This window comes from Palaemon carinicauda, chromosome 24 (genome assembly GCF_036898095.1).
Source record: "Palaemon carinicauda isolate YSFRI2023 chromosome 24, ASM3689809v2, whole genome shotgun sequence".
In the NCBI taxonomy this organism is placed as follows: domain Eukaryota; kingdom Metazoa; phylum Arthropoda; class Malacostraca; order Decapoda; family Palaemonidae; genus Palaemon; species Palaemon carinicauda.
This window is the reverse complement of record NC_090748.1, coordinates 12,396,802-12,405,888: the sequence shown is the minus strand read 5'-3', so window position 1 is coordinate 12,405,888 and position 9,087 is coordinate 12,396,802. Positions and strand designations below refer to the sequence as shown.

Here is a 9,087-nt window from a genome sequence, read left to right as displayed (position 1 = left end):
ATCACGTTAAGGGAGTCTGAGGACGGAATTGGGCGGGGCTAAGATTAATGAGGAGTTAGTGGGCGGAGCTGTAATGCTAGCGGTGTTGTTTGATGACGAGAAAGTGGGCGTAACTGAGAGGCTGCGGACTGTGATTGATGGAGAGAGTGGGCGGGACTATGTGCAGGAAGAGAGAGAAGGGTGTCAAATAAAGTGGTGAATGAGCGAGTTTGCGAGACATCTGGTGATTGGTCGAGACTAAAAGGGGTGGGGTGATGATAAGGAGAGAGAGAGAGAGAGAGAGAGAGAGCCAATTTGTCACTGGTTCTATGGAACTCTGTAGGCTATATGGCCTTTACCTGAAATTATTATTATTATTATTATTATTATTATTATTATCATCATCTAGAGCACATTTGATTTGAAAGCCAAAAGTGAGTATTCTTATTACGACGTATTTCTTAGGCTTCGTTAAGGCGGTTTCTAAAATTGAGTAATTGGGGCTACTTTTAATTTGGAATTATTCATTTTATTAACCTTGAAGATATTATGTAATTCTTGAACAACTAGTCAGCCACTTAGAAGTAATAGAAGCTTTGCCTGACAACCAATCTGCTTGCAGAAAACTATACTTTACGGAGACAGCCATCTGCTGTGTTGTAAATGATATACTAGAAATTATGGATGAAAATAAATGTGGCATCTTAATACTGCTCAATCTCAGTGCTGCTTTTGATACAGTTGTGCATGAACTGCTACTAAATGATCTACAGTCCATCGGCATTGAAGATCAAGCCTTCGATTACCTAAAAGACTACTTGGTTGGTAGAAATTACTGTGTACAAATTGGAAACTCTTATTCATCATATGAACCCTTAAACAGAGGGGTACCCCAGGGGAGTGTACTTGGCCTAATCTTATTCTACATCTATACTATTGGTGTATCGAAAATGCTACAAAGTCATGGCGTGAAGTTTAAACTATTTGCAGATACCACACAATTTTACTTCTCCATAAATTATATACACGACACTACTGAAACTCTAAACCGAATCCTTGATAGTGTTAGAGAATGGACGTTTAAACAACTAAAATTAAATGAGAACAAAACTGAATTCATGGTGGTGGGCAAGAGAAACAGCGTGAGAAACTTAGGTGATATTCAAATGAACTTAGATAATGACTGGTGCCGATATCTAGTAAGGTTCGAGATCTAGGTGTATTTCTTGACTGTAATCTGTCTAAATGCTCAAATAAATAGTGTAATAAAAACTGCTGGTTATCATCTGAGATATATTGCGTTTATAAAAAAAAAGTACCTGGACGAAAATTATGTAAAGAAACTTGATAATCTGTTTTATTACCAGGATTGACTACTGCAACTCTATCTACTACAATTTACCAGAAGTGCAACTTGAGAAATTACAAAACATAATAAACAGAGGAGCAAGACTGATAAAAGGTGTCCCACCTAAAGAAAGAATCACCCCTATACTAATCGATTTACACTGGCTGCCGATTAAAGCGAGAATTGAATTTAAAATATGTACAATAACCCACCAAGTTATCAGAACTGGTCGTCCTAAATACTTAAGGGAATTGCTACATATTGCGCAGCCAACAAATCGTGTCGACAAGAGAATAGTTACAGATGGCTTCAAACTGTTGGAACCTAGATTTATGTCTACTTTAGGCTCCAGAGCCTTCAAATATGCGACCCCGAGACTATATAATAAACTCCCACGAAACATTCGAATAATTAAAGACATTAAGGCTTTCAAGAGGAAACTGAAGACTTTCTTATTTCAAGACATACAACAGTGACGATTTAACAGTAAATGAACAATACACGATATGAAACGTTAAATACTCTGAACGAACAAGGTAAAACGACAGTGGAGGTTCTGTAGAGTGGGGTTCCCCTGCTGTATGGGACCGGAAAAGCAGCCATCAAAGTAAAATAAAGAAAAGTAGTGTCGATTGCTTGAATAACATTAGTTGGCATGTAGATGGCGTTGGTGAGTGATCAGCTGATCACCAAAACAAAAACATTTTGTTACCTTCATTGATTAAGGAAAGTGCATTCAAAACAAATTTATCCATTACATATGAAAAATAATTGTAGTCTTATATTACTGGAGTGTTAGAGAGTTGTCAAACTCCCCTGTAAAACTTCATCTTAGTGTTAAGACGAAGGATGATTTTTGGGGAATTTCTTCAGGAAAAAAAAAAAAAAAATCTTGTGACATGAGAACTACGGAGTATAAAAAAAGCAGCTTATCATTTGAAAGCAGGAAATAACACATTAAACAGAATCCTTTGAAATTACGAGAATTATTTTTTTTAAAAAAAATCATTATACGAACTAGAAAGGCGAAAGAATTCGGTAGTTCAAGACTAGAACTCTGTGGTAAGAGATCAACCCACAGATGTTTAAGCGACTGAGAAAATGTCTCTCTTTTCACTTCTGATCCAATAGTTCGTTCGTTTTAGATTGCCCTACCTTATGCAAGACACGGGCTCTTGCCTTAGAAATCCGTAATCTGATTCAAGAAAGTAGTTTGCTAGAATGGCTGTTTGCCATTTAGAACTCGTTCTGCGTATACAGGTGATTGACCTCGTAAATCTTGAGTTTGTAATTTCTCTCGTTCTTACAGCTTTGTAATTCGTGTGATGACAACTCTTCAGTAATTTCCAAGAATTCTTTTAACAATATAATTTCCCGCTTTCAAATGACGTGTAGCTTTGATGTATTTTGTGCCTAACATAACCTCACGATAATTTACAACAGTCGTCTGTTTTCATTTGAGTGAAGTCAGCTACCGAATAATTTTGAAGATTAGATGACATACTCTTGAAGGCTACTTCCATGGAACCATTGAGACTCGCGTAGATTTGAAAATGTTTTCATAAAATATTCTTATTGGTGGATTCTTTAAGGTATGAATGGAAAAGACCAAGTAAATGCGTTATTCAATTTGATTCAATTGTGATTTGTTGATCGAATAAAATTCAACAATGAAAACATTGTGTTCGTTTTCTTTCCGATTTCATGTGAAACTGCATTGGAGTTTCAAGCGTTGTAAATTGTGTATGCTAACATTATCGCCGATTTTCTGTCTTGAAGTTACTATAAGAAGACATCAAGAAAGGAATGACAGCCGCCATTTTGATTCGGTTCCATACAGTATCTTTGGTGGCGCAGTGGTGCGCCCTACTTGACGTTATGGGAATCACGTGGTTCTGATTGGCGGGAACTTGGCGATGGTTATCGCAAGACAGGCAGCCTCATTCGAGCTCAGTCAGTCGAAGTGTCAACATCAGCTTAATTGTTTTGTACTCGACCACTCGATACTTCGAAGAAAACTTTGTTTATTGTGTTGCAAGATGGAGTTTGGAGGGTAAGGATGATTTGATAACAATTTTGTCATACGTAATTTCTGTGAATAGTACTTTTTTTGTGTTCAGAGATCTTGGGAACTAGGTGCGTTTCTTCGGTATTCTGTAAAGGTCCCTTTCTTAATGATCAATTATTGCTGTAGTACAAGATCAAATTCATGAAATCCATTAGTTTCTTATGTATTCGTGTGAATTGGAGGTTGTGCCAGGATTTCGGGAATCTTTAACGATCCTGAATCTGATTCGTGAAATCTGGTGTCAAATAGTTATTCGTAAGTAACCTCACGAGAAGTTACTGCCGAGTTTTCTTTCTTTTGGAGGTTAGGTGATAATATCACTCTTATAGCAAGTTTCGAAAAGCGATGTATATAGAGGAGGATAGAGAGCAGCATATATTCTGGTTTTCCCTTCTGGTACAGTAGTTAAATACAGGCTTATTCGGTCCTTAGTCTCGCCTGTTTTGGATAATTTGGATATTTTTGGACCTTTGCTTGGCTGTTTTGGACTTTCGTTTTCGATGAACCATTTTATAAGTTTTGATAAGTAAATGATATTGCTTACCCAATATATCTAAATAAGTCACCAGGTTGACTATCGAAAACAAGGGAAACAATATTATAAAACAATATTACATATGTGAATACATGTTAGGTCAGAATGAGCCAGTAAATGATCCGAATAAGCCTGTTACCCTTGCATGAAATGTCTCCAAGCTGTTACCTGGTGTGAAAGGCTGAGATGACCCTGGGAGGCTTGACAAGTATGTTTAGTGTGGGCCCCATTTTTATTCCTTTAGCCAATTCGAGTTCCCTTGCTTGTTTATTTTTGGATTTTCTTTTTTTACTTTTTACCCAAATTCCATTTGCATTTTCAATTAGGGATTTTTAAACGACAGTAAGTGTACAATAAAGATTTGGTTTCCAACTGACTTTACAATAAAAGTTCAAATATAACCGTGGAAGGAAAACTCTTGCTGGATAGAGATATAAAACGAAAATTTGCAGTTACTTTTCGTAACTGCAAATTTTCGTTTTATATCTATCCATGCGCTATACATTACTTGGTTATAAATCCGCCGATCTCTAAATATACATACAATGTTGTTGAACATCTAATTAATACGGAGCGTAATGTATGTCCATGAATGTGTTCTGTACATATATATATATATATATATATATATATATATATATATATATATATATATATAGTGTGTGTGTATGTGTGTGTTGGCACATGTATACAGCATATGTGAAATGAGTGTAGGAATATAAGTAAATACATAAGGGTAATATTGATTGGGAGACACCAGGTGTAACATTTGAAGTTACGACTGAAACAAACATTTCAATAGAAACAAACTCTAGAACATCGCCTAACCTGGCGTTTCTTCTAACCCAAATAGCTATCTTTCACCCCTTGCGTGGTGCAACAGAAACTTTGTGTTCTTGAATTGAGGAAGAAACCAAACAGGGCCATCGCCATTATGGAAGTGTGGCTATAGGCAATATTTATAATCGAAAGTAACCTCATTTGGCTGGTTTAAGTAGTTTGAAATTATTCGTTCGTCACCTCACTTGATCCGCTGTATAATTCTTCAGTATTTGCATGAGAGTTGGGCAGCAACGACTTTGTTCTGAGGCACATTTAACTTCCCCAAGAGTAGATGTGCCCCAACCCTTACTGGGCGGACGGACTTGTGGCGATGGACCTGCTACCAACGAGCCATGTCTTTTGTAGCTTTTTGTCCAATCCTCTCTCCCCTTAGTTAGTTAACTTCTTTCTTCGGTTTTGGGAGGCTTGTTATTCTATAATTTTTGGTTATGATATCTTCCTGGCCCGGCTCTTCCTTTGTAGCACATACTAACTATATCCTTTATCCATTCATTCAGTCATTCAGTTTGATTTTGGAGTTTTTGCCGATTGGGCGTTTTGTTTCATGCCTCCCTTTTCAGTCTGTCATTTGACCACTGCTTTCAGGAATTTGCATTTTCTGTCTCTACAGTAAATGCACTGACAGTGCATTTGCTGGAGCTTCTGCTTTCAGTCGCCTCCCCAAACAAGGTCAAATGTGCAAATACACTTATCTAAATAAATATATCTTCCATATGTGGCAGGTTGGCCAGGGCACCAGCCACCCGTTGAGATACTACCGTTTGAGAGTGACTGGGTCCATTGACTGGCCAGGCTACTACATTGGACCCCTTTCTCTGGTTACGGCTCATTTTGTTTGTGCCTACACACATACTGAATAGTGTGGACTATTCTTACCACATTCTCCTGTCCTCATACATCTGACAACACAGATTATCAAACAATACTTCGCTCAAGGGTTTAACTAGTGCAATGTGATTGTTCAGTGGTTACTTTCTTCTTGGTAAGGGTAGAAGAGACTCTTTATCCATGGTAAGCAGCGGTATTAGGAGGTGGACATTTAAGTTTTTATAGTTTATATGTGAAAAATCTTCTGCAATTTGATGACGTGGCTGTTCTTGAAATATTTCATTTTGATTGTTTATTCTTCTCTTTGTTTATTTCCTAGTTTTCTTTCCTCAGTGGGCTATTTTCCATTTTTGTAGGGGCCCTTTAACTTACAACATCTTGCTTGTTTTCAGACTAGGGTTATAGCCTAGCTTATAATAAGAATATATGAAACTGACACTAATGTAAACAAGCATTTCAGCTTTAGAGATAATTTTATCGGAATAGTCTATCGTCTATCTTTCGATAGATGATATTGTGATTTTGCAGGCATACCAGTGTCATAGTGGAAAGCTCAAATGTATTGTTTGAGGTTATGCGCTATATATGTTTCCACCAAGTGTACTTAGACTGCATTGGTTCTTGATCCTTTTTTGGCAGAGACTCAAAGCCCTGTTCAGTTTGACCATTTCCTCGCAAACTTTTTGTTTTGAAATTATTATTCATCTAAAAGCATGTTGCAGACACGAATATCTGCAGGCATCTTATTATCAATGAAAGCAGTGCATAAACATGAGGTTTGATCCATGAAACAGGACTATAACTAACTAGTGAGGAAACTTCCAAATGAGTGTATGTTTCCTAATATAAATTAAATGTATTGTTTTTAGTACATAACTTACCAATTGTTAGGAAGAAATTAGATTATTCATTCAATCCTGATTAAACATTTGTATACAATGTTATGATAATAAACATTTTAACTAATTTTCCTCTAATTTTCCTCTTTATTTTACAGATGATTCCAATGTTTCGAAACGTCGCCGATGTACAGATTCAACGGAAAAATCAGGTTCTATTGTGAGTACACAACATACACCCTTCGTTTTTTAGTATTGCTAACCATCTTTTAACAGAAGTCTAGTTTATGTAAAATTTAATAACACATTTTGTATCATTCAATTTTTATTTGTTCTGCAGTGCAATTTTGAATTTCCCAATGAATTTCTTACTGTTATACATGACAACCAGTTCATTCACTAGAGTCTTCTCCTTCCTATTGCAGTTCAGCGAGTGTCAAGAGCCGCAGAGGAAGAGGCAACGACTCTACGTTGGGCGTCGTTCCCTTCCCTTGGCTCCTTCGCCTTCTCCTCCTACTGGTTTGCTTCAAGAAGCATTTGAAGCCTTAGATATGTTTCTGAAGAAATTTCCTTCAGCTATTGGAGATCTTGAGGCATATCTAAGGCAGCCTCTACACCACCAGCCTCTACACCACCAGCCTCTACACCACCAGTCACAACAACACCAGTCACAACACCACCAGCCTCTACACCACCAGTCACAACACCACCAGCCTCTACACCACCAGTCACAACACCACCAGCCTCTACACCACCAGTCACAACACCACCAGCCTCTACACCACCAGTCACAACACCACCAGCCTCTACACCACCAGTCACAACACCACCAGTCACAACACCACCAGCCTCTACACCACCAGTCACAACACCACCAGCCTCTACACCACCAGTCACAACACCACCAGCCTCTACACCACCAGTCACAACACCACCAGCCTCTACACCACCAGTCACAACACCACCAGCCTCTACACCACCAGTCACAACACCACCAGCCTCTACACCACCAGTCACAACACCACCAGTCACAACACCACCAGCCTCTACACCACCAGTCACAACACCACCAGCCTCTACACCACCAGTCACAACACCACCAGTCACAACACCACCAGTCACAACACCACCAGTCACAACACCACCAGTCACAACATTACCAGACACTACACCAGCAACCACAACATTACCAGACACTACTCCAGCAGCCGCAATATCACCAGCCGCAACATCACCAGCTTCTACACCAGCAGTTGCAACACTACCAGCCGCAACACCACCAGCCTCTACACCAGCAGCCACAACATTACCAGACACTACTCCAGCAGCCGCAATATCACCAGCTGCAACATCAACAGCTTCTACACCAGCAGTTGCAACACTACCAGCAGCCGCAACATTACCAGACACTACTCCAGCAGCCGCAATATCACCAGCCGCAACATCAACAGCTTCTACACCACCAGCCGCAACACCACCAGCCACAACCACATGCAGTATATCTACAACACGCACAACAACAAACTAGTTTGTGGCAGCCTTGGGCCACATCTGATTGAAAATAAAAACTAATTTTGTTTTGTAAATTTTCAATAAAAATTTTTACCTGTAACATTTATTTATTTTACATTCAAAGAAAGATGTTTAATATATAGTTAAAAAAAAGTAATTCGGCATATCTACGAAGAAAATATCCAGATATTTTTATACAAAGAGACCCGCCATTAACACTATTTTGATTGTCCAGTCTTTTGAGCTCTTGTTTTCATTCTCTTCTCCTTTTTAGATGTCGGTAAGAGGTATGGAGTCAGGGCGATTTGGTTCAAAGCTTTTTTTATCATCTAAATATATTTCAAGATTTTTTTCATCAAATCGAAGATGCAATAAGGAGGGTGTGATTTTCCGATTCGATGAAGGTCCTGAAACCATAACTTAATTATGAGAGTCATTGGTTCCTTTTAATCCACTTCAGAGAGATTTCATAATACTATACGGCATTTTGTAGTTGGTCTGTCAGTTTTGAATACAGGCTTATGTGGAAGAAAGTTATAACCTGGATGATCTTCTAAAAACACTTCTAAATTATAAATGCTCTCAATAACACCGCTTTCCTCTTTGTTGTTTGAACACTTCATCTATTAAATTCAAGAATTGTTATTTTTGTATGTCTTGTCATTTGATTTTGAAATTGCTTCAGCTAAACTGCAGTTTTTACCGAGATGAGAAAGACCGTTCTAAAGTAGGCCTAAAGGCATCTTGAGCCTACCATCCCTGTCTCTGCCTATGTTATTAAGTGCAAACCTTACCAACTTATCATTCAGTCCCATGGCCTTTTCATATTTTTCTGTATCTTAATTTGAGAATTTAAAACTATCTAAAATTTCATTAGTAGCCCTTTGTAATTCTAATACTGTCTTTATCATTCAAGACAAAGATTTTTCTAGTAAGTGAATTTCCTCCGTCATCATTACCCAAAGTATCTTCACCAGTAACAAACAAGCCACATGAAAAATAATCTTGTTCATATCCTTAGTATTAATGACCGAACAATGAAAACTAAGTTTCAGAAATAAAAGTAAAAAATTTATAAATCATCTATGAGCTCGTCTACTTTGCCCACAAACATAATGCCAAAAGAAGTCTGAGA

The 9,087-nt window shown here is 38.0% G+C and overlaps 1 protein-coding gene across 1 annotated transcript; it reads right to left on the bottom strand.

The window, feature by feature from the left end:
- Positions 1–7,016: 7,016 nt before the first annotated feature.
- LOC137618028 (uncharacterized) lies at positions 7,017–8,575 on the bottom strand. Its single transcript, XM_068347947.1, has 3 exons — positions 8,434–8,575; positions 7,458–7,942; positions 7,017–7,154 (listed from the first exon to the last, which is right to left on the bottom strand). The coding sequence occupies exons 1-3, from the start codon at positions 8,573–8,575 to the stop codon at positions 7,017–7,019; spliced, it is 765 nt and encodes a 254-aa protein (XP_068204048.1).
- Positions 8,576–9,087: the final 512 nt, after the last annotated feature.

What these genes read in the sequence shown, in the direction of transcription:
- LOC137618028 (XM_068347947.1), bottom strand. Translation starts at nt 8,575, where the DNA reads ATGAAGTGTTCAAACAACAAAGAGGAAAGCGGTGTTATTGAGAGCATT. An exon ending in CAGACCAACTACAAAATGCC is followed by an intron (nt 7,943 to 8,433) that starts GTATAGTATTAT and finishes TGCGTGTTGTAG; the next exon opens with ATATACTGCATGTGGTTGTG. An exon ending in GTGTTGTGACTGGTGGTGTT is followed by an intron (nt 7,155 to 7,457) that starts GTGACTGGTGGT and finishes GGTGGTGTAGAG; the next exon opens with GCTGGTGGTGTTGTGACTGG.